The sequence below is a fragment of the Balaenoptera acutorostrata genome, chromosome 5 (assembly GCF_949987535.1).
Source record: "Balaenoptera acutorostrata chromosome 5, mBalAcu1.1, whole genome shotgun sequence".
Classification (NCBI taxonomy): Eukaryota; Metazoa; Chordata; class Mammalia; order Artiodactyla; family Balaenopteridae; genus Balaenoptera; species Balaenoptera acutorostrata.
In genome coordinates, this window is record NC_080068.1 from 28,233,545 (window position 1) to 28,259,553 (window position 26,009).

The window sequence follows — 26,009 nt, forward strand, 5'->3', positions numbered from 1 at the left end:
CTTGAGCACGTGTGTAACTCCAGGTCCCACTTTCTTGTTACGCCACCTGTTCCCTTCTGTGACTCAGATCAGCCCTCATCTCGTGGAGCAGCAAGTCACTGAAAAACAGGAAAGCGTCACACTCTCCCTCTCACGTGAATCACCCACCAGGTTCGGTAAAATCCAGGATTTCAATAGGACATTCGGGCCGCCTGCACATATGAGGGCCCACAATGTGGCTTCTGACACCAGGAATTTTAGTCAAGTGATCAGTGAGTGCCCATCATGAGAAAAGCCAGGCAGGGTTAAAAAAAAAGGGCCAAACTGAAGATGCAAAGGAAGACTGCCAACAATAAACCCACCGGGGGAAGGCACACTTAGGCCTGGAGAGAGCCCCAGCTAATGGCACTGAAGCCTGAGGGCGTGAATGGCAGAAGGCTGGTACTTCCTTGGTAGAAGGATGCTAAAATGTTTGACAGAAAGCCAATCAGAGCCACCAGGTAATAAGGATGCCTAGTTAACGGGCATCTCCCGGCCCCGTCCTTCTTCAGCAGCACAAACAAAGGTATCACAGGATAAGGAGCTGCCCTTTACAGACAAACCGTATTGTAACTACAGATGCATAACATTATGGGAAAGAGATGGAGGTGGCGGAACAAAGGCCCATGGGAAACCGCAAGATACAACACAAACGTTCACCAGCTGCCCTTCGTTTATTCAAGAAAACCTTTGCCATTTTACCACTGAGCTCCTAACACATTCGAAACAGTTCAGCGTGGACTCATTCGCAAGTCACTGTTTTCCGAAGTCCACCTCTCATGGTTAAGATGTTTCGGCCCGAATTTTATGAAATTAATAGAATGTGGGAGACAGGATACATTTTTTTTGGCCAGTTTCCGAACTAAAAATAGTTGAAATGACTTGTATCTTTTATTTTCAAAAAACCAAGTACAAAAAGATAAAAAGATATTCCCAGCCAACAACTGAGATGCCAAGTTTCTGTCAACTGCTTGGTTCTAATTTGGAGAGTTAGATTTAAATGTGATATCTTGAAAAGTGTAGTTTTCAGAAAGAGAAATGATGTAAGGCCACAGCAGGCAACTTTTAATCAGGCGTCTAATGATGATATTCCCAGTTCCTAGATGTTCTAGATGAGTCTCGAGACTTTCTAAGTCTAACTGGAGAACATCAAGATGCTTCTTTTAATTCTCCTGTCATGTGGTTCCACGAGGGAAAACGTGGGGCTCAACGACCATGACTCACCCAGGCCTCCAGTTCCTGTTAACCTTGACCTATAGTGAATGCCTCAGACCCATCCCAAACCACCAGGCCCTTTTCATGGTCTTGGATAGAAAGTGAGGGAAGAGAGCTGCACTGAAAAACCATAGGTGTACTGAAAAACAAACAAACAAACAAAAAGGTACCAAGTTTATCTTCCACATCAGTGGTCCTTAGTCCTGGCTGCATTTTAGAATCGTTTGAGGATTTTAAAGAAAACACCAATGTCTAGGGACTTCCCTGGTGGTCCAGTGGTTAAGACTTTCACTGCAGGGGGCGCAGGTTCAATCCCCGGTTGGGGAACTAAGATCCTGCATGCCACGCAGTGTGGCCAAAAAAAAAAAAAAAAAAGAAAAAGAAAACACCAATGTCTAGGTCTAGGTCCTATCCTAGACCAACTAAATCATAATTTCTGGCAGTGGGGCTGGACCCTGGCATTTAAAAAAAAAAAAAAACCTCCCCAGGTAAGTCTAATGTCAGTCAAGGTGAGAACTGCTACTGGATAAAGGAAAGAAGGTACAGAAACAGTAGGAATTTAATCTCCTCTCCCCTGCACAGCCCCAGTCATGCGGCTACTGAATCCCTTGCCCTGACGTGCGACAGTCTGCATCTGCCTTTTGGCTCCCAAGAAAGATCTATGTAAATATGCAGGGCTGCAGCCCTCAAAGGCCTGCCTCCTAGGCTGAAACTTGGAGCAGAGTTTGCAAAATTCTCTTTTCCATCAGCCTAGAAAGCCAGCAGCAGGGGCTGTCCTATCCTCTTCCCTGAATCAATTACGGTGCTGAGCCTGGAAAGCCTTGGTCCTAGGGGACAAGGTTAATCTTGAAGGACGAAGGAATGTTAAGTGTGGGCTCAGGCAGAAGAAGAGTAGCCAGTTCGGGGAAGGGGTTTGATTTCACAATCACAGACACTAGGAAACCTCAAAACGGGGGTAGGGAGGGAAGGATTTAGAGTCCCTTTAAGAGAGGATTCCAGGGCTTCCCTGGTGGCACAGTGGTTAAGAATCCGCCTGCCAATGCAGGGACACGGGTTCGAGCCCTGGTCTGGGAAGATCCCACATGCCGTGGAGCAACTAAGCCCGTGAGCCACAACTCCTGAAGCCCGCACGCCTAGAGCCCGTGCTCCGCAGCAAGAGAAGCCACCGGAATGAGAAGGCCGCGCACCACAACGAAGAGTAGCCCCCGCTCGCCGCAACTAGAGAAAGTCTGCGCACAGCAACGAAGACCCAACGCAGCCATAAATAAATAAAATAAATTAAAAAAAAAAGTAAGCATGCTTTACACATTTATAAGGTTTAAAAAAAAAAAAAAAAGAGGATTCCACCAGTGATTTTTAATCCAGTGGGAGCAAGAAAGACTCCCCTTAATCACCAAGCAAGAAAGAATCAAGTGTGTTCCATCTCTCTTTTGGAAACAAGAAGGTACGGACACGCTTGAATTTGCCACTGTGCTCCGGTTCTGCAGGCTGTGATGTGGCTGGCACAGAGACGCCCAGCCCCGGTGTCCACAAACAGCTGCACCCTAGAGTCCCAGCAGGTGCACACACAGAGCCCAGCTCAAAAATTCATGGCAAGAACAATGGCGCCGTTATGATGCCTAGGGACAAGGCCTGATGCTAACCCGACATCTGATAAGGGAAAGAGCTAGAAACTCAGGCACAGCTCCCCGGGATCTGGCCTTTTGGTCCCGGGATCACAGTCACAGACACAGACAGTTAGAACACCACAATAATGGGAGCTATCAATTCCAGAGCCTGACCAACCAGAGAGCGAGTGGAAGAAAAATAAATAAATAATCACCCCCCACCGCCCCCCGCCACCTCCGGAAAATGTATTCCTTTCCTTTTCCCGTGGGCTGTGTTGCCAGTGTCACCAAGTTTACATTTACATCCAAATATGCGCACACACAAAAAAATTACCAATGCATCTCACTCCCCGGTGACTTTGTAACAGGTTGCTAGGTAACAGTGCACACAAGTCAGGTTTCAGGACCTCTAGTAAGCCACCATAAAATAGCTGCACGGGCCTTTTGCATAAACAGCGTGCATTTGTTATCTGTTTTCTTATGCCAACTGATCAGTCAGTAAATACTGCGACTGCCAAACCCGTAAACAAGTCCCCATCAATAGCCAACTGAGAAAACAGATCACAGTATAAGGCCTGGGTGCACAGTTTTTCACCCCAACCTACCGACTGGCTCCTCCTCTTGTGTTTTTCCTGTTTGCAAGCCTGGCTCCCAGAAGCCACAGGCCTTATCTTGTGCTCCCTGAGACTGGGTCTGGGGCTAATTACAGCCTGATGCTGGGCACTCACAGCTGAGCTCAGCAGGAATTGCGTACCATCAAACCTTCCTCCAACCCCCTCACCTTCCTCAGGATTAAAAACTTTCCAGAGTCCTGGAGTAAAGGGAGTACCCTCTTCCTAAGGGTTACTAACCCCATACTGAGTTTCCCCTGTCTGCTAAGTAAGGAAATGTCCCCGTTTCTAAGCTATGCTAAGTGAATAGGCCATTGCATTCCTTGGGAAAGTGCTAGAAGAGCCCAGAAAAGGAGCCCCTTTTGCTATGACATTGGTGGGAGAGACCATCAAAGAAGAACCAGAGATCTCCGAGAAGTGAAAACTAAAGGATCAGTGGCAAAAGGAAAACCAGAAGCCTGAATTTCCCCCACATTTTCAAAAATGTTTAAATACAAAAAGCAGAGTCTCAAAGAGCACACATCCCCCTAGGTTGGGATGGAAGAGGAGAAGACAAGGGAAGAGTGTTCTTCACTGCCACGGTTGAATTCCTGACACCCGATCATTTCCGGTGTAGGATGAGCTCACTCATCTTGCAGGGTGGGATGCCTCCCTTTAACATTTCCATCCCAGTTCTTTCTGCGATGCCTCATTTCCATCCCCTGCCTTTCCTCATTTCTTCCAACCAGCGTCATGCGCTCCTGAGGGGCAAAGACCTGGGGTGATGGGGACATTCCAGAAGACCTGACTGAAGTGTCACTGAGCAAAGGGACTTCAGAGTGAAGCAGAACCTCTAATTCACCTGGCGATGACATTTAGTGAAATGCGACTCACAGCCCATTTAAAGGAAGGTGGTGACCAATTATTCTCCATTTAAAAGGGTATTGTCAATCTCCAAAGAGCTGAAATGGCATTTGGAAATCATCGTGGGGACTGCCATCTTCACTGAAAGATAGAACCAATTCTCAGCCGACCTTTCCCCACCCTCCACATCTCTTTTAAAATTTAAAATCAGACATTAAAAAATATAATGAGTAGCAGCACAGACCCACAACATGTTTTCTCATTCCAAAACGTCAGGAAAAACAGCGCTCCCTCAGCATCTCTACACCCCCCATTCAACTCCACAACTTAAAGAAATTGAGGTAAAAAAAAAAGAAAAAAACTAAAAGAAACATCATGCATAATCTGATGGTGAAAGTGATATCAATTAGTAATAAGTTTTTAAAACCTACTCCGTCTTTTTTCTAAAAGGCACTGGGGCAGTTGCAAAAGAATGTTTAAAAAAAACTTTTTTTTAATTACACTTTACATGAGGTACCTGGAGTAGTTATGTTCATAGAGACAGAAAATAGAATAATGGTTACCAGGGGCAGAGGGGAGGGTGGAATGGGGAATTCTTGGTTAATGGGTACAAGGTTTCAGTTTGGGAGGATGAAAAAGTTCCAGAGATGGATGGTGGTGATGATTACACAACAATGTGAATGTACTTAATGCCAAAGAACTGTATACTTAAAAATGGTTAAAATGGTAAATTTCATGTTTAGGTATATTTTACCACAATAAAAAAACTTTCCATTAGAAAAAACAAAATTTAAAGATAATTTTATCATTTGCTCAAATTTGAAAACTCTATAATTGCTAATAGTAGTCTCTGTATACATGTCCTTTAAACATCTTTTAAACCAAGGCAATAAAGAACTTGAATAACACAAAGCAAGATGACCCATACAAGCACTTTAAAGAACCCAACGGAGAGACAAGTTAAATAGGGCTCAAGGTCACACAAAGAACTGTCGCCAACCTGGCTCACGCTGTGACCTGTCCCCCACAGCAAGAACTCATAAAGGGGGAAAACCGGAAGGAAATCAACAACCCCTGTTGTGTTTAGACCCAAACCACAGTCACGCCTACTTCCAAAGAACTGCAAAAAACAAGTCTCAAGGAGAAAATGTATGAGAGTGCAGACAACTGGAATCTCAAGCGATCTTGAAATCACTTAGTCCTACCAGCTCATTTTGTAGATGAGAACACTGGTAGAGAGATAGAGAAGAAAGAGAGAGAGAGAGAGAGAGAGGACAACCCTCTTCAAGTACCTGACAGCTTCATGAGAAAATCAGACGCCATCTTTACAGAGATGTCCTGGCTGAACAATGCGGACGCACTGTTGGCTGCACAATCGGAGGGCTCTCTCAGCTTCGTGTGGTTGGCCGGCCTGTCGGTAGCATTCAGAGTAAAGGAGGTTGGCAGGCCATTATCTTCCTTGGGCTCCTCCTTCACCAGCAAGGGCGAGACGCCAGCCCCACCCTGGCTAGTCCTCTCTGGAGTGCTGGACTTCATCATGGTCCCCACTAGCTCTGTCCCTCCTCCTTCCCTTTGCTGCCCCAGGCAGGGACTGTCACTGAGGTGGGGAGATCCCTTGACATCGGGGTCTGGGATCTCCTCCTTCACCTTGGCTTCTGTCCTCAGGAAGTGCTGATGGCAACGCATGTGGAGTTTCAGGCTGAAGTGACGGGAGGAAGTGAAAGGGCAGAGCTGGCACTGAAAGGTCTCTCCCCGGTCCTGGTGCTGATGAACCTGGCGGAGAAGCAAGAAGAGTGAGCTAGCCACTGTGTGCTGACGAAGACGCCCTGTTGTACATCCACGCTACTCAGCGACAATTTCCTCATGGTACAGAGGGCTGGCCCGGGGAATCTCAGCACTAGAGGAGCACTTCATTACGTGCTTCAGGTCGTGAGGGCCATCCTTAAACATAAAGCAGGTCCACGCAGGTTAAGAATCCATTAGTAAAGCCGTACTCACAACGGAGGATGCTGTCTGCCAATGGAGGCCGTCTGGGGTAGAATCCTCCTAATGTTCTAGTCATCCCATCTCGGTTGATGTCTTCAGAGAAAACATTATAAACCCAGCACAATTTGAACTTACATAATGACTAGTTGGGGGTCAATAGAGGTAACCCGTCAAGTAATATAAATACACTGCAGGGACCCAATTATTACCACCCAGAGAATTAGTTATGTTTTGCAAACATAATTTCCATTTTCAAAAATGCTTCTCTAGGTAATTAAGAATGTGGCAAATAATGCCTCCAGGGTATTCATAGACAGAGAAACTGAGACCCTGAAGCACGTGGCTAGAGCAACATGACATATAAAGGAAGCAGAGGGGGACAAAAACCAGGGGCTGATGCCCACCAAGCTGTCTCAGCAAGATGAAACCAGTGTTTGCAAACGTGGTTCTGTCTGCAGTGAAAGAATGCAGACTTTTAAACACAGTTCCAGCCTTGCCTGCACAGTACCTGTAAAAATGGCTGGAAACTTTTTTTTACTTCCTGTCACAATCAAATTCAGTGCTTGAAAAAGTGAGGAAATCATTGCATTGGCCCGAGCCAGGCTTGGAGCTGGCAGGTGCTCGTAAGCTTGTAACTTCCCCATTCATCTCTGCCAATGTACTTCAGTGCTGACCTGCTCCACCCTGCTATTTCAGGACTGGCCCTCCCTTGAGTAGAAACTGCCAATGGTGGAGATTTGGGCCAAAAGATTTGGGGAGTTGTGTGATTTTGGACAAACGAGTGATTGGAATTCAAAACCCAAGTCAAACCGACCTCTCATCTTTGAGTGGTGATCTAGGCAGGATTTGAACCCAGGTCTAAGGAAGGTTAAAGGTTAAAGATTCCTTAATCCACTGGGCCACCTGGCCCCTCTGTGCGGGCTTCCTTTCCAAGAGTGCAAGTTTTACTACAGCCGTTTATGCATTCTGAGTGCAATCCAAAAGCATTATTCACCAGCCAAAACATACTTTTAAATAATGTGGAGTGACCAACAAAAGCAAAGAAATTAAAAGTTAATGGTGAGATCCTGTCGCTACAGCACCCCACTGTGGCTTTTTGAAAAAAACAACAGAAGAGACTCTGGGTCCCCCAAAGCCTGAATTTCTCCCCAGAAATAACCGTATACACTTACATTCAGTTACAGCAAAGCCTTGCTCATTAAAAGGCTTCCCCTCTGCCACCTCGGGAGGGGCTGGAATTGGGGGGGACACACACTCTTTGTCACCAGCTGTTAACTGTCTCTGTTCTTTCACAACAAAGGGACCTCACTCTGGAGCAGAGCGATTCATTTACTTTCTCACTCACAGAATCGGGAAGATTCCCCACCCTCTCCTCCAACCAGTACACACAGGAGCAAGCACCTTGGGGGCCTCAGGTCACAGCCCCAGGGGACCCTGACAGGTGCCAGCCACAGCTCGCCCCGGAACCAGGTGGCAAAGGTCATGAGGCTGAAAGCTTCCGTCGTCCCTGGGAGCAGTGCGGTGGGGCAGATTCCATTTCAGGAGTGTCCTGACATCTATTGCCCCGGGAGAGGACAGGAGCTAATCCAAGAACAGAAGCTCCGGAAGCAGCTTCTGGAAAAAGGAAAAGGACAGAGCCCAGGTTCTAAAATCAAACAGGGAGCCCTGGATTCAAAAGCGTCTGTGCCCAAGTCCTGTATGCGGCTCTCCTCTTCCACCCGATCCTGGCCTGGCTATATTTAGTGGCAGAAAAATGAGTGACCGTTGAAAAGAAAAACAGTGGATGAAGCGTTGACGGTCACACTTAGAATTTTATTAGAGCTAGACCTTCCCGGAGGGGCGAGAGCTCACATTTGACCTTGGAGGGAAGGCTCTCCCCTGCTCTCCCGACAGAAAAGCTCTTTCCGGGATCATCTGTACTCTCTTTAGCCCGACATCGGCTTAAAAACCCTTCTTGGTAGGCTACCGTCAAGAAACACTTGACTAAAGCGTGTCATTCTTTCCAGGTCACATAGACACCTGCTTTCTGCTGGTCATCCTTCACAGAGAGAGCATGTCACCACCCCAAGAGGTGGGAAGTATAAGGGCTGTTGCATCACTGGGTCCACCTCCTGGAAGCAGCTGGACAAACACGAGGACACTTCGGGAAGCATCTCCTCCACCTCACTGAGGGGACCAGGCAGGCCGCGGGGGTGGGGGGGCGCTTACCTAGGAGTCAGCTCCTTAGCTGGCAGGCCTGAGACTAGGGAAAGTCGGCGCCCTGACCGTTGCCTACTTCTTGCCGTTTCTTCACCCACGTTCCCGATCTCAGCCCTCCTCACCTTCTCTGTTCAATTTTTAGCTTATGAATTCCGCATTTAATTCCTGTATGCTCGCTCATCCAGGAAAGTTGTAAAAGACTTAATGGAAATCTAAGATAACCCCGAGGAAGCTGGAGGCATTTACAAGCTCCTTCCGCAGCAAGCCATAAAAACATTTGCATGATATATGAAGGAGGAAAGGCAGGCTTTCAGAAAATTGTACAGTGCCTGAACCCAGTAAGTACTGTAGTCATTGAACAAATAAAGTAGAATCCTATTTTTCCTTAAGTAGCTTTATGTAATCAATATAGAAGGATACAGATTAGGATGATAATGGTTATTTCTGCGTGATGGGATTAAGGGCCAGTTTCAGATTCTTTTTATCAGTTTTTCTAAATTCTCAACACTAAAGCTATGTCATGAAGAGAGAAAAGCAATAAAATTTAGAGTAATTCTTTCATGCCATGTCATCGATTTATTTCTAAATGTAAATATATATTCAGATGGCTTTTGGATAATAATTACTACAGTAGCTGCATTTATTGAGTGTTTCTCCATGCTGGGCATCATATTAAGTGCTTTATATCTGTTATCTCATTTAACCCTTATAACAAGTCCGTGAGATAGATCGTATGATTATTATCTCCACGAGCGGAAACGGAGCCTTGGAGAGGTTAAATGATTCACCCAAAGCTCCACAGCTACTGAAAGTCACGGAATCGAGATTCTAACTGAGGTGTTTTTTTTTTTTTTTTTACCACGCACTTTGAGATCTTAATCTATAGGCTATACTGCCCTTACTTCTGAGGTAGGGCTTGTTTTAGAAAATCTATCCATCTTGTAGCCTCTGGCGCACAGAGCAAAGAATATTCATTCCTAAGGCCACAGCCATTACATTTCTCTGTAGACTATGTTTTCAAAATCTACCAAAATGAAAGTATGCCTCATCAAAATTAAATCATGAATTCTTTGATCAAAGCAAAAAACACGGGCCCATAAGTGAGGTGGAGAACAGAAAAGAAAGCGGACACCATCTGATGAAATCAAACTTGCATAAGCCCCTCTCACACTCCCCTCCTCAAAAGCTCAACAGGTTGGGACACCATGAGTTTGAATAAAGTAGTCATTTCACACCACTGCTTTATTGTACTGGTTATTGATTTGTTCTGAAAGCATTCTAAGACCCCACGACCCACAGATCCCCGGCTGCTCTCATCTGCAACGCTGTCATGGCCCACGGTCTGTTATCATCAAGGCACCCAACTCATCTCCCTGTAGTTTCAGGGTCAGCAGTTCCTGCTATTGAAAACCCAGCTTTTTTTTTTCCCCATGGGTTTATAAATAGGTTGTTTTAAGTGACCCTGAGCTGAAAACAGGCTTACAAGGTGTCAGGCCAGATGCAAGTTTTCTGCTCACTGAAGCTTTAAATTTGCCAGACCTGATTTCTAAACACAGAGTAGGAGACGGTAACAAAAACAGATTTTAGTTTTAAAGGCATTTCTTTGGAAGGCTCATCCTGCTAATGAAATCCACTTTGCAGGTGTAAAATACAAGATTTTACGCTGGGAAAAGAGTTGACAGAGGATGAGGAGGATGCAAGTAAAACACTGAGTCGGCTCAGTAAAATTCAACCAACCAGAACCCCTGGTTAAATGGATTCTGAAAATGAAGGGCCTGCTACTCCCTGGAGACAAAGGCAAATGGTAGAAAACAAATTATATCATGGCTTTAATTTTTTTTTAAAATTTTCCAAGCAATTTCCTAAAGTCAGTAGAGGTTCTGTCTGATCATACCTTTTTAGATCAACAATTCTAAACAGTGATTACTGATCTATTCAGAAGGATAAGACTGCAATATTTTGAAAAAAGCAAATTATGTACACATGCTCTACTTCTTATGGCAGGAAAGTAAACACTTTATAAATAATGTCAACAGTGAGACAATATTGCAAACATCAGTGAAAATGATGGTTATTATTATTAAGGTGTTCAACAATAGCTATTGAAATTAAATAACTACCATTGAACATTTCTGTGTCAGATACTTTGCTAATACCTCCTTAAATATTAATGATATCCCTTCCAGATGAACATAATCATTCCCATTTAACAGATGAGGAAATTAAGTCTAAAGACTCATTTGCTCACCACTTAGCTAGTAAGTTACACAATAAGATTTAAAGGCAAACCTGTCAAATTCAGAAGCCATGCTTTTTTGATCTCTTGGGTTTCCTCTTTGCATTCCTTAGCATTAATAGAGTCTGCTAAAAAGTTTCCCCCCAGCTCACATAAGAGTGACACATAGTCTAGTCAATTCCCTATATGCTCATTACAGGCGCAAGCCCCCCAGTCGCTCTTAATAGGACAGTGAAAACAATGTCTTTAGATGTTTGCTAAGTGTGATCCCGGGAATTATGACGGCTCAAACACTGTCAGCCTCAAGGGGACTCAGTCTTGTCAGGAGTGGCCCCCAAGCCTCCCACAGGGTGAAAGTTAAAGCCCAGGTGTCTTTCAATGTCCTCACGCTCCCTATAAGATGTCTCTGGGTGTGCCTCTGGGTGTGTAAGCTGGACGGCAAAGCAACAGCAGAAGAGGGCATTCCCTCCAGGAAGGGAGGCAGGTCCAGCAGTCCTTCCTGAACCGGTCTTTCCCTGCTTCTTGCTCTCCCCTAACTTTTCCTCCTAGTGCCCCAAAATGCATCACCATGCAAGGCCAGGTTAGGCTGTTGCTTCCCGATAGGAAAGGATGGTTCTACACTATGTATATTATTTGCATACTGAAGCAGCTCTCTGCTTTAAGTTCTGGGTTGTCGAATGGACTTGAAGACGCTTATAATGAAATCCTTTACAAGATCCTTTTCAATGTGCTTCATTTGCATTGCAATCTACCTTTCAGCACTGAGCTCTGGGCATGGATCTGCGCAAGGGCCCTGGCTATGCCTGCCTCTGTGTGAGGCCCATCCGCAGGTGGCTTACCTTCATGTGGGATTTGAGATTGTCCTTGCGAGCACACCGGAATGGACAGAGCGGACACTGATGACTTTTTAAACCTGTGTGAATCACCATGTGCCGCTTCCAGTAACTCTTCCTTTTTATAACCAAACCACATATGGGGCACTGGAAAGGCTTTCCACTTTCCTCTTCTGAGGCTTGGAAGAAGGAGAAAGACAGGAAAATTAAGGAAAACAAAAAGGCACATTGCGTCCAGCGCTAATTCACATGCATTGCTCTATAAAGAACACTAACAAGGAACTGGGGGGCTTCAGGGGGTGTTTTGTTTGGTTTTGGGGTTTTTTTGGTTTTGGTTTTTTGGGTTTTGGGGTTTTGGGGGGTTTTTTTTGTTTGTTTGTTTTTGCTTCGTTTTGTTTTGTTTTTTGCCATTCCAAGACTTTATATCCATGAGGAAGCTTTATTACTGCTTTTCTTCAGGTAGAAACCCACGTTCATCTCATTACTTCCATCTGGGCTCCATTTTTCAGAATCTGATCATCCTGCCTTGGGAAAGCCCTGCTTCCAGAGGCCATCCCACACTTCGGAGGGCATCTGTCCCCAGCTCAGCCCAGAGAAGCCTGACTTCAGAGCCTTTGTTTCCTGAAGGAAACTGCCAGACTCGAGTTCACATCTGAATTCCTGAACTTGGAAAAGGGTAAGAAATAAAGACAAGTCAAATGGGACGGAGAAAAACACCACAGTGAAAACCAAACAGCCATCATAAACCTCACAAGCCCAACTCCAGTGGAGACAAATTTCAGGCTCCTACTGCTGACTTGTTCAGTTTTGGCTTCAGCAGATGCTGCTGCCAGTTTGGCCATCAGGGGGTCTTAAGGTCAGGGGTTGCCACACTCTTGCTTCTGTCCCTCTGGTGGCCACTGAGATGCACTGCCCTCCTCTGCACGGCGACTGGGCCCCACTACTCACTTTGGGAAGAGCTACAGCCGGGTAGCTGCAAATGCTTCCATTTTTCAGGAAAGCCAACAAACCAACTACTTCCTCCAAGGAAAGCTGAGATCACTCTCTCCTCCACCAGCCCCAAAGGGGAGGGTGTCTATTGTGACACTGTGTTGCTACACATCTGGTCTATCAACTTATACTGCTCAGGGCCACACTAGCCTCTGCGATTTAGGGATAGAGGAACTAAAAACGAGTAGAGTTAAGGACTCAGACTGTCTGTTCTTAATCATGAGGGATCAGGAACATTTCCAAACTGATTCAATAAGTTGTAATACACTCATGAAATAAAATATGAGAAACCATTTTTTAAAATGAACTAGACCTATAGATGCTAATATAGAAACATGTCCAAGATATTAGAGTTGGTGGATAAAGCAAGAATTGAAACTATGTGTCTAGGGAGATTCTATTTTTATTTTCTAAAAAATAGGAATCAATTGCTTCTCAGACCATTAGGTGAAAGGTTGGTAGGGGACTTTCTAAAGGATGAATCAAGCTGACAACACCTAAAACCATTAATCTCAACATCACTAAAAATGGGACAGGCATTGTGTGCCCTCTGATAATCCATCTATGAAATATTCTTACAAAATATTTAATCAAGCTTCTAGATAACTAGTAAATTTACTGGAAATACAGGTTGTTTTTTAGAAATGTTAAACACACCAAGAGGGATGGAATCAGCCAAATTCAGAATGTGGGACATTCTGTAGGACAGATGACCCAGTTTCTTCAACAAGTAACTGGCATTTTAAGAAGGGAAGAGGTTATAGATGAAAAGACACTTAAGAGACATATAAAGCAAATGCAAGGCGTGAAGCTTATTTTGCTCCTGATTTGAACAAAGCAATTATAAAAAGACACTTTTGAGATAATTAAGAAAATACTGATTATAGCCTAGGTGTTCCATAATACCATGTAGCAATCGTTGATCCTGTTAAATGTTGTAATAGTTATCGAGGCTATTTGTTTTTAAAGTCCTTATATATATGTAAATATTTACAAGCAAATGAATATGAGGTCTGGGATTTGCTTTTAAATACTTGAGCAAAAAAAGAAGAAAACAAGAGGGGAATAGGAAGAATGGGATGAGTAAATGAAACAAAAAAATGATATCTTATTTTAAAAAAATATTTTATTTGTATGAGAATTGTCTAGAACCGTACCCAGGAAAACATTAAGCAGTTCATTTTAAAGGACTGTGGATTAAAGGGAAGGGGTCATGGCGGGAAACTTTTGTTTTCATTGTATATTCCTCTGTACCATTGGAATTTTTTAATATATGCATTACTTTCATAATTTTAAAAGGAAATATTCCCAAGGGTAAACTTTTAAATGATCATATTATGTATTCATGGAGTCAACTGAATCTCCACATGCAAAGAGCCACTTAAAATGGATGGAATCAGAAGAGTTCTGGAATAAAGTCGGGGCACGCCAAAGATGCCATTTTTACAGGTGTAAGCAATATTGGTTAGCTCAACCAAGCACCTGGAAAAAGAATCCTCTATCTGAAAATATACCCTTCAAGTCTGGAAATTCTCCTTGTGATGTGTTACATCACAAGTATTTCCTTTTTTTGATTGGGGGATGGGGTGGGGACTGAGGATTTCCTTTTACTCTAGGAAAAGCACACTTCGCAGAGGCCTATAAACACGCTTTTTATAAACCCACGCGAGCTTTCCTGCTGCGTCTCGTTGTTGATTGCCTCTGCTGACCTCTCCTGACCTATCCCTAATTCGTCCTCTCACTTTCAATCCTGCCTTGTCACTCCCTCCACTCTGATATCCTGATCACAAAGATGACGAGTTGAACAACAGATTTGAGAGAAAAGACCGAATCAGGCCCCTAGGTGAGATTAGTGTCATAAGCCAGAGGAGGGGGAAAATGATGATGTTTACTTGGGGTTGTAAGAACATCAAAGTAGTAAGAAAGAGATACACAAAGAGGCTTCCACTAATTCCCATCTTCAGGAAGTACTTCCTACCGTCTAAACCCTAAACGGCCTAATCTTACACGATTGTCTGGGAGAGGAGAGAAAAACTGAGATGTCCTCCACTGACCTGAGATTTCCTGGTACATCATAGGAAGGCCATCGAAGGGCATTTACTGACAAGAGGAACACTGCTGGCTTCCCCCAGAGAACCTGCTTTGCCTAATGTGATCAACAGGCTTCCTATTTTTCACTGACGCCCTCCCAGCCGCTACCCTAATCACCTATTCGATGTGGCAAATGGATCACAGACTACAATACGTTGAACCCTGCATATTCATATTTCATATAAATGTATCTTATTTGGGAGCTATGCTTCCTGAGCTTTAATTAATATCAAAATATACATGCATGGTGCACAAATTAGGGTGTCCTTGGATTGACCGGGAAAAAAGAATTCAAATACTCATACTGAAGAGAAACTAACAGCAAGATATGTGGTCAAATAGCTACACTCCTGTATCTATTTGACATTTTTAACTGATCGCTGCAGGAAAGGAAGACAGAAGCCAGTGATAAAAGTAACCAGAACACAAAGATCGAGTTTAAAAATTGGCCAGTAATTTCCCCTGGTAATATCTGCATTTTTATTTATTAAAAAAATTCATATTTTAGTAGGATGCCCTCCACACGTATACGATGTTGTTAACTACTTTAGAGAAAGGAGGAAGTAAGGATGGACTCTATTTTGTATGCCAAAATATTTTCAAGGAACGGACAGCTGTAAATTTCACTCAAATTTCGAGCCTAAGGAAATACGACCACTTCCTCAGAATGAACCACACATTCTCGAGGCAACAGGATTGAAGTGTTCATAATTTTACCTAGTTTACAACTGTCCGATGAACAACCTCCCCCAGATACACCACTAGTTAGTACCACTGCAAACAAAACTAAATTCCACCAAATGCTGCTAGACCTGGTGGGATGGATAGCTGCTAATTTGCTCCCTTGGAGAAAACATTTTCTCTTTATAAGCAATAATATTATTGGAATAAAAAGCAATACTAAATGTGTGTAAAAGGCCTGTCATGCAGTAAATGGAGGCTATCTGTAGTAGCTATGGTAAGAATAGTAGTGACAATAAACTCTTCCCTCCAAAGCAGAACACTTACCACCAGAGCAGATGTAAATTTTTTTTAATTAATTAATTTATTTATTTATTTTTGGCTGCCCTGGGTCTTTGTTGCTGTGTGCGGGCTTTCTCTAGTTGCGGCAAGCGGGGGCTACTCTTTGTTGCAGTGAGCGGGCTTCTCAATGCGGTGGCTTCTCTTGCTGCAGAGCATGGGCTCTAGGGCTCACGGGCTTCAGTAGTTGTGGTGCAAGGGCTCAGTAGTTGTGGCTCGCAGGCTCTAGAGCGCAGGCTCAGTAGTTGTGGCACACGGGCTTAGTTGCTCCGCGGCATGTGGGATCTTCCCGGACCAGGGCTCGAACCCGTGTCCCCTGCATTGGCAGGCGGATTCTTAACCACTGCGCCACCAGGGAAGCCCCCAAGCAGATGTAAATTTAAACAATTGACATCACATAAGAAATATGTAGCTCAGGGCTTGGCCCAACATGGCAGATTATTCCCGGAGCCAAGAGGAAATAAAATTCAGCAGCAATACACTGTGCTGTTCAGGTAGGTCCAGCTCAGCCCGTGCAGAACTCTGATGGCCAAATTCAGCTCACAGGGGAAACAGAAAGATGGAAAAGATGGAAGGAGAAAAGAAGAAGAGTGGAGGCAGGAACTGGCTAGGGCAGAGCTGGAAGTCCTTACCTAGTGTCTCTAGCATCGAAAACAACGCCGGGGACCAAGTACAATTCAGTCATTGTGTGTTGGACCATAATGAACTTAAGTGGAAAGGGTTGGGTCAAGAGAGTATCAAAAAATGAAACATGGGCTGGAAGTGGAAGAAAAAGGCCCAGGAAGCTGCCAGTAAGTCCCAGCGGAAGTATGTTAACCCAAGAGCACATGCTTTTCACAGAGTATGCCAGTACACATATTGAAAGAATGAGTATATAAACCATGATGATCACATACTTATAGAGATGTTCACATACTCATAGCTCACTTATTTTCAAAATGAATTTTGGAGCAACTAGTGTTAAAAATGCATGCAGTGTGACTACCTCATTAATAAAGTACAATGATATATGTCATCTATTTACAATGGACAGGATCTGTCCAAGGCAGAGAGACAATCTTGCAGAAGGTTTGATAGGGAATTTTAAGAAGCAACATATTTAATTCAAAAACAGAAAAAGTTTTATTTTGAGTTGATAGACAAATAAAGAAAGCAAAAACAAGGAATTTTAAAGCGCGAAACAATCTGGGAGGATAAATTCCGACCAGTTCAGTGTACAGTTGAGGAAACTGAACTGAGATTTATGCTTATTATGGTCCTTCTGCTTGTTAGTGGAAGGGTGGGGATGACAGCCAATCTCTTCATGTCCAGTTGGTGCTCTGCCCTATTGTCTATACATAAAAACTTCATTGGGTTAAAAAAAAAAAATCATGGAGGGTTTTAACTAAATCGCTATAACTCAAGGTAGGTAATTTTTTCAACAAATGTAATTGTTTTGTAGGCTTTGAAATCAAACTTTGCCTTGTTATATCCTAAGCGGCAAGATAATTTGCAAGTGTGCCGTTTCTGCAAACAGACCTTTCCATACACATCGAAGGAGTTTAAGACGCCAGGCGGCCTTGGATGTCTTTAATCCCTGCACCATCCGTCCCCCCTCTAGGCCCACTAACCTACTAGTGCGTATCTCTGTAGGATAAGCCATCATCCACCTTCCTAACCATATACATGGATTTAACATCTTTCCATGGAATTTCTTGGGCATGTCTCTCAACTCCTATTTCAGGGAAACAAAACCTATGTTGGCAATGGATGTCACAGGGTCTTTCTGCTGTTACTGACATCAAGATAATCGATGCATATTTTAACAACTGGTAAGCATTCAGTAAAACTAAGAGAGAAGTCTGATATCTAGAAGCAGTCTAAGTTTAAATCACTGGGGAAATATAATTGAGATCGGTGACAGATAGTTCTGAATCTTGATTAAAAAGTGAATTTTCTAAGGAAGTCCCTCTATGCGATCATCCCCAGATTACGGCTCTAATAACGATGGACCTAAGGGGAGTATCAGAAGAGGTGACCTGACTTTCTGGACTTTCTCTGCTTTTGCAATAATGTTAATAACATCTCATAAACAGGAATAAAAACAGCAGCCAGAAAACTGTATCTATTGACCCAGGAAATATTCTTAGTTCTCAGCTATATGAGACCAGCTTGCTTCTAAGCATATTTAAATTTTACTCAGGAAAATAAGATGCTTTGGAGACACTCTCTCGGAAACTCGCCTAGTGATTTCTTTTAACCAGGAGCCTGGCATCCCGGGAATCTTGTTGGCCTTCTACAAGAAACTTTGTCTTTAAAATAAAAGACATTTATTTTGTTCTGAGCTGCAACAGAACAGTAGCTTCAAAGAGAATTGAGTCAATGTGTGACATTTATCTTTAGAGTAAATGGACATGATCTTCTCTCTATCATGTCCCCTTTCAGAGGAGCAGTGTCGCATGTGCCGGGGCGCAGGGTCACATGAAAGAAACCTCCTCCTCCAGTGTCACCTCTCCTTGCAGGGGGAACGGCTATCGAGTGGTGGACTCTTTAAGGAATTAAATACACCATGACCTGGCAACAACCGAATCCTGTTCAAATAAGACAAATAAGGGAAAACCTAAAAGACACTTTTTTTTCCCATGGTTTGGACTTCCCGTGACCTAAAGAAGGTCAAAGAAATGCTAGTGTCTAAATGACTCAAGACAGGACTGGCTTTTCTAGCACATCTCCCTTTGTAACTCCAGAATCAACTTTATATGCCCTTTTTGCAACATTTTGAGAAACAGCTTTACAATGTAAAGTCCCACTTGAAATCGGAATGGTGTGTAACTTATTTCTGTGGATTCTTTTTTTTTTTGGTTATTATTTGTTTATTTAAGTAGTAGGCAACAGAAACCCTTTCCCTGCTGTGAGAAGTCGTTCCACCTACTTATTTTGAATTAAACTAAGATTTCTTTCTAAAGTAAAGGAAAAAAATAATCACGAGAACTGTTTAGAAGTGTGGGTGACAGCTCTCACTGCATTCCCATAATGCTTTTTAGGTAAAGTCAAGTCACATCCAAATCCAGCCCCCAGGTGGCCCTGAAACCAACAGTACCGTGTGGAGAAAGGGAGAGGAGGGGGCAGACAGAGAAGACCCACCTTCCCTTCCACTCCTCAGATTCAAAAACCAGTGATTCAAGTGCCACCAGCCAAATTATCTCTCCATGGTACAAAGCAAATCACAAAATCAGATATTCTATCAACTTCTTAACCCATAATCCAGTTAGGATGCTGGGAAGTAATGACATTCACTTTAAGTGAAAAGTGCACAGAGGCACCCCCTCTCGTATTTCCAATCCATGCAATAAGGAACAGAACTTGTCCACCAACCTAAATGTCCATCAACTGATGAATGGATAACGAAGATGTGGTATATATATATATATATATATATATATATATATACACACACACACACACATACATACATATACACACACACAATGTAATATTACTCAGCCATTAAAAAGAATGAAATAATGCCATTGGCAGCACCATGGATGGACCTAGAGATTATCATACTAGGTGAAGGAAGTCAGACAGAAAGACAAATATCATATGATATCGCTTATATGTGGAATCTAACTTATTTACAAAACAAATAGACTCACAGACATAGAAAACAAACTTATGGCTACCAAAGGGGAAAGGAAGGGAGGGATTAATTAGGAGTAAAGGATTTATAGATACACATCACTATATATAAAATAGATAAACAACAAGGATTTACTGTATAGCACAGGGAACTATATTCAACATCTTGTAATAACCTATAATGGAAAAGAGTCTGAAGCTGTACACCTGAAACTAACACAATATTGTAAATCAACTATGGTTTAATAAATAAGAGTTCTAAAGAAACAGAACTTGAATTTAGGATGCGCCCACATGGACACACAGGGGATCATTTCAAGAGCCCTCGTGTTTCTCTTTGCAGCGCGATCTTTTCTCTTGCGTGAGTTTTACAAAATGAATGTTGTTTTTTTTTTTTTTTTTTTAATACAATCACTCAGTCAATGGAGCTGCTTTGCCAAGTCTTGCACTGTGAACAGAGGCATGTGCAAGACAGGGGGCACAGGTCCCTGTCCATCAGCAAAAGGGGTGGCAGAGCCCCATTCTGAGAAGGTCTTTTCCCTCCTCTTTCAGTTGGAACATGTTCATTGATTCAAATATCAAGTGTTTCAGCAACAGAATGAATTCAGTAAAGAAAAAAGAAAAAATCAATTTCTTATAGATCTCCATATTCAATTCTGCTGAGAAGCCTGTGGAGGTATGGGCACGGATTAAGTGCATTTAAACCAAAAAGGGAGCACATCTCATCCCTGGAGTGTAGATTCTGCAACAAAACAGACAAACAGTCTATCGCCCACCCTGGAAGCTCGTGACCTCTCTCTCCTCTTCACGTGCATCTAGTCACTTGAGTGAAAAGATCACACTTCATAACTATTGCTGGTTACACCCAAGACACTTGAAAATGACAAAGCCATTAGAGTCTGCCGTCAGGAGACAGTTTTATCAGTTCCCTCTTTCCAAGTCTTTAGCCATCTAAAGTTTATTACTAATTTTGTGTAAGCTTTTCCAAGTAACTAATGTCCAGGTGAATTTACAGGAGAAACATCATTAATACAGTTATTTAATAACCAGATGGAGAATACTTATAAAGTGACATTTTACATAGATAACCATACCTCTCTTTCTGCTGCTACCCCTAAATGAAATTTCTATAAACCAGGAGTGATTTATTCCCTTGCAAAATTACCCCGCTCCCTCTGCTTGTCTCCCGTTTTCTAATTTTAGCCATTTCTCTCTTTATTTCCCCAGATGGTGAGTGAGAAGTGAAGAGTAGGGAAACTCAGAATTGATCAACATTCCAGGATTTTATTGACACTTCAGAAACCCTGGAGTGAGCAGTTTGGATCACTTAAAGAGTCATAAAAGTTCCACATATCCATTTTCCTAGTTCTGTTCTGCTATTTACACAAGTTTTCAAGTAATTATAATGAGTGCATATAGCTCACTCAGCAATTTAAATGGAAATTTGTCATAAATGCATCAAACTGATGTTAGCTGTGATTGTTCAGTCAATTATTTGCCATTCTAAGCCCCTGTCATCAACATGGCTGCAAATAATCAAAAGTTGGCTAGACGCACACAATGGCAGCGTTTCTACTGATGAGGACACACATGGCCCACTTCCTGTTCCAGTCTGGCAGGATATCCTCAAGAGACATCTGAAACTCCATATATCCATCTCTGGGACCCTGCATTTACCATGGACATAATTTAGCAACAAACCAGTACAAGAAATGATGTTTCCACTGTGAGGACTCAAGTGACTAAATTTCTCCCTCGGATGAATAACTGTGAATGTCAAGGCTCTATAAAGCGGCCACTTCTCCTTTGGAAAGACCGTCTCCACAAGAAAAACCCATGATTCACATTTTCCACATGCACATTCCTTCAGAATCTGATCGGACTGGAATAAAATAAAGCATTTGCAGGAAATGCTTTGATTACATCTGAATGACAATACTCTTCAGAGTTCTTGTGTGACAAGAAATTATGGAAGAACAAGATAAGTCAAGGCTTACGTTCCACCAAAAATTAATATAAATGCTAACAGGAAAGTATACAGTGTGGTACATTAGGGCAGAATAGCTACTGCTGATACAAAAGTCCATTTGTCATGGAGGCAGTAGGACGGTAAGCTCTCTCTTGTCAACTGTTTCAAAAGCAGTGAGTTTTTCTTCTCCCCTCTGTTCAGTGATGCCATGCTCTCCATGACAAAGGTGCTTTGATCTTCCCGTATTAAATATATCTTGTGTGGACCTAGCCGGAACTTGCTAAGAAAAAAAAAAAATCATTTCTATGCAATGGAGGAGTACTGTATGTCTCTAAGAGTATTCATTACCTTTCAAAACGAAAGCTATTGGTGAAGTTTTTTGTGTCACACATACATGAAAGAACCCCCTAGGCTGCTTACTTAAAGTATTTTGTCATGCTCCTGCTTTTTTATTCCTACCTCAGATCAGATGGGGAACCCAAGCGAAGAAGGCAATGAATTAGACGTTGCAAATGACAGGTTAAAAAAAAAAAAAAAGACTTACAAGATGATGGAAATGAAAGCATCCATACCTGAGTTGGAGGGTTTAGACACTCTTCCCTTAGGAACTGGGAGTAACAATAATTCCAAGGATTGTGGCGGAGGTGGCGGAGGTGGCGGAGGTGGCGGTGGGGTCACTTTGTCTTGCTTCTTCTCTGAAGGCGGTGGCGGGAGAGGGTCCTCAGGCACCAGTGATGATTTCTCAGCCAGAAGGGTCCCGGCAGCCCTTGCTGCGACCTCTTTCAGAAGGGCCGCCGAGGAGGTCATGGAAGCCAGGGAAAGGAAAGAGCTGGCCGGGGGCGGGTGTTCCTGGCCAGGAGTCAAGCTTCTCTCGCTGACTTTCTTGGATAAAGCTGCCAAGGTGGAGCTGGCAGACTGGGAGCTGAAAGGGGAGGAAAAGGACTCAAATCGCGTGGTCTCCTCCGTCCTGGTCAGCGATTTGTCCTGCAGAACAGCATTGGCTGCAGCTTTCAGTTTGAGGATGGCTGAATCCGGGGACAAGCCGCAGGTGGTGGTTGAGTTTGGCAACCACTTACCTTGATTCCATAGGAAACGGTTACTTGGAGTGTATTGGTCATTCTGTTCCTGCTTCTCAGCCAGCTTCCTGGCCAGCACGCTGAGCTGCTGGGCATGGTGGGACGGTGGGGAAAAGGAGAGATTCGAGCCGACGTTGACTGGGGACTCCACCCTGCCATTGGCCGTGGCCGTGGCATCGAGTTTGAGGGACCCGGCCTCTAGCAGCCGCCTCAAGTTGCTGCTCAAGGGCTTGGTGGAGCCCGCGGGATCATCATCACACAAAGAAGACACACCGGGGGAGAGGTGATCTGGACACTGCAGTGGGTCTCGCAGGACCTCACCGTCAAGTGCCACCAGCTCCAACGTGTGACTGCTGGGGGTCCCGCTTCCCAAGGAGGTGTCGGGGGAAGTGGACTGCTCCTGGATCCGGTCCTCCAGGGACAGCTTATAGTTCTCCTGGACTTCTCCATAGGATGCTTCCGACGGCGTCTCTGAAGAGTTCCCATACCAGTGTTCTCCTTCACTGAGTTCTCCCTCCGCCTCGTCCTGCCTACTAATATCTGGGGGAATTAAGAAGATCAGGTTTACTCCCAAAGCGAGCAACAAGCAAGCCTGAAGACACTCAAATGGAGTCGTGGACATGCTTCCTCTGCCCTTCCACCCAAGAACTACACGAAAGACAGACACAACTTTAGAGCACGTCAGGTGCTGGGTCAGACAGTCTCAGCCTAAGCCTGAAAGGATGCCGAACAGGCCAAGGTAAAAACACACCCACCTTCTACACGTGTTCATCCTTCTCATAATTATTCCAGATAAAGTGAAATGGAAAAGGAGGAAAGAGAAAAATGGATCTGGTAAAGAAGAAACAGCTACTTTCAATGATGGGGGAAATGGGAAAGCTTGTACCCTGGTGAAAAATCCCAGCATGACATCTTTAGGATCGTGTGGGAATGAAAGAGGCAGACTGGCAGAAGGGAAAACACAGTGTGATGAGACCCAAGGCAGTGGGAAGCCGCTTCTCCACTTTCTAACTCCACAACCTCAGACGCGTCACTTAGCTGGCTTGATATAGTAAAATGCAATTAACTTTAAGTTGATCAAATCATGTAAATAAAAACCTGCCTATTAGCTATTATACCAACTTCACATAGTTGCTCTGAAGCCTCCATCATAATAAACATGTGACCATGTTTTGAAAACAGTCAAGTACTATATAAAAATGAGATCTCATTAGCAAACACTATTCACATTCCTGATTTCTTAAAGGGACAATCTCTCCCTGATTTCTTAAAGGGACAACGTATGCTGCTTGTTTGAGATTCCAACCCCCGACTCGCCTGCCCTCTCAACATGGGCAGTGATTACTAATTTGTTCCCTCACTCCACCCAGAGTCCCCTTTCGTTATTTTTCTATCCATTAGTTTATCTGTCCACCCTTACTGCTCGCACTGGCCCCCGGCACGGGTCAGTTGGGACTCTTTGCCGTTCCAGGAGCACAAGTGGGCTCCGCCACTTTTCTACCTTTGCTCAAAATATTCCCTTGATCTGGAATGTCTTTCCCTAGAAAACCCGACGGTCCAACTCTGCCCATCCTTCAACAGCCAGCTCAAAGGATTCTGCCTCATGATTCTGCCTAGAACTCTCAGTCAGAATCAATCTCTCTTTCTCATTCATTCACTCACTCATTCAACAAATAATGAGGAAGTGCCTGCTGCATGTCAGGCGTTCTAGATTGTTCTAGACTGAACAACGTTGAACAAAACAAAGATCCTGCCTTCTTGGAGCTTACATTCCAGTGGAGAAAGACAGATGTTAAACAAAATGAATAAATGAGTAAATCCTACAGTAAGCCAGAGGGTGATAAGTATTATGGGAAAAGATACAGAGCAGGGAAAGGAGGATTGGAGGTAAGGGGTAGGAGGTGAGTTGTCATGTTAAATAAGGTAGCTGGGTGAGGCTTCACTGAGGTGGTGACATTTGAGCAAAGACTTGAAAGACGCCAGCAGCTGGTCAGGCAGCCGTCTCTGGGAGAGGGGCCCAAGCAGAGGGGGTCACTGTCAATGCCCTGATGTGGGAACTTGCCTGGCATGTGCATGGACCAGCAAGGAAGCCAGTGCGGGGAGAGTGGAGTGGGTGAGTGAGTGTCAGAGCAGTAGGAGAGAAAGAGAAATAACGAGAGAGAGAGGGAGAATGTGTAAGTTATAAAGGAGGGAGGCCATGCCTATCAGTAGGACATTGTAAACTATTGAAAGGTCTTTTGCATCTGGTACAACTGGGAACCACTGGAGGGGGAGGGGCAAGGCAGTGACATGATGTGACTCAGGTTTTCAAAGGTTTGTTCTGGCTGCGTGTGGAAAAGAGAACGCAGGTACAAGGTGGGAACAGGGAGGCCAGCTCAAGGTGACTGCAGGTGGGGAGAAGTAGCCGGATTCTGTGCGTATTTGGAATGCAGACCCAACATTCCCATTTTTTAAATATTGGTATTATATTACTCTAAATGAACTGTCTGCTACGGACTTAACTTCTAAAAAATTAAGTGGTGGTGTTCCTTGAAGGCAGGGATTTTCTTATTATGTACAGATCCCACATATGCCTAGCACAATGCCTGGTCCCTAGCAGAGTTCTGTGAAGGTTTAGGGACTGAGCCAAAATCCCCCACTGTGCCAAGTTTTGCTGTATAACATGCTGTTTCCTTTCCCAATAGAAATAGCTGCAAGTAGTAATGCACGAACTACAAGCTAATACACTGATCTTCCCCTGCTCTTTAGAGGAGAAATGTCACAAATGACAAATTCTCTTTCACTAACTTAAAGTTCTGCAACTCCTTCCTGAGATTCCTTATTAAGTTATCAAGAAAATATAAAATATCAAATGGAATTTGCTGGAAAAAAGCAGACAGAATTGAGTTTTCTCTGTTAAGAACAGTCTGGCTCCTTGTGATTTGCCACATTTCCTTCTTCCCATTTGATTTCAACATTTTTCATCTTTCCTGAAATCGGCGGAACCCAGAACTACCCAACTCCCCAGCGGCTTCTCGTAGGGATGCTTTTACCAAACACCAAGCAGTCAACATCCATTTCAACGATAGGGCTAATTTTACATTCCTTTGGCAAAGCCCCTGTCTTGATTTCAGATTAAATACCTCATCCTTCGGAAAAATCACATGGGAATGATCTTATAAATAGTAAGAGAAGTAAAAGATTTAAAAATCACTCCAGTAAGAATAGTTGAAGATCTTGTTCAAGGATCTCTCCTTTGATCTTTATTAGCACTCACTAAATGAACTAACATAGGAAAATGTATGTTTCAAAAGGAAATACTTGTAGATTATGTTTTTGTCAAACTAGAGTAGCTGGAGATAGTCAAGATTGGTCTAGAACCTTGTAGTATGAGGCAATTAACAAGGTACATAAAATCAGGGCTTTGAGAACCACAAAGAATTACAACCACAAACGTGTCCAGTCTTGTCATTTTACTGAGACTATTAAATACTGTAAAGGTTACCTGATTGCATCAAAGGCACACAGCTAACCTACTGCTAACACTGGAACCCAAAACCCAAATCTCTCAACTCCTGGCCTAAGGCTCCTTTTCAAAGCCCCTGCCAGATGCCCTCTGAATAGCAACTTCTAGAAAGCTCTGAGCAGCTGTCCTCTCACCCCCAGCCAGCTATCCTTCCACCCTCTGGAAACAGAAATCAGCAAGAGAATTCTCAGT

At 43.6% G+C, this 26,009-nt stretch overlaps 1 protein-coding gene across 5 annotated transcripts in view; it reads right to left on the minus strand.

The window, feature by feature from the left end:
- The window catches only part of ZNF827 (zinc finger protein 827), a 178,445-nt gene that overhangs the window by 118,059 nt on the left and 34,377 nt on the right, over positions 1-26,009 (minus strand). For all 5 annotated transcript variants that reach the window (XM_028168320.2, XM_057547146.1, XM_057547148.1 and 2 more), the window contains exons 2-4: positions 21,809-22,852; positions 11,555-11,727; positions 5,587-6,067 (exon numbers count right to left, since the gene is read on the minus strand). In XM_028168320.2, the coding sequence (XP_028024121.2) occupies positions 5,587-6,067; positions 11,555-11,727; positions 21,809-22,852 (1,698 nt within the window). The remainder of the gene's footprint in view (positions 1-5,586; positions 6,068-11,554; positions 11,728-21,808; positions 22,853-26,009) is intronic.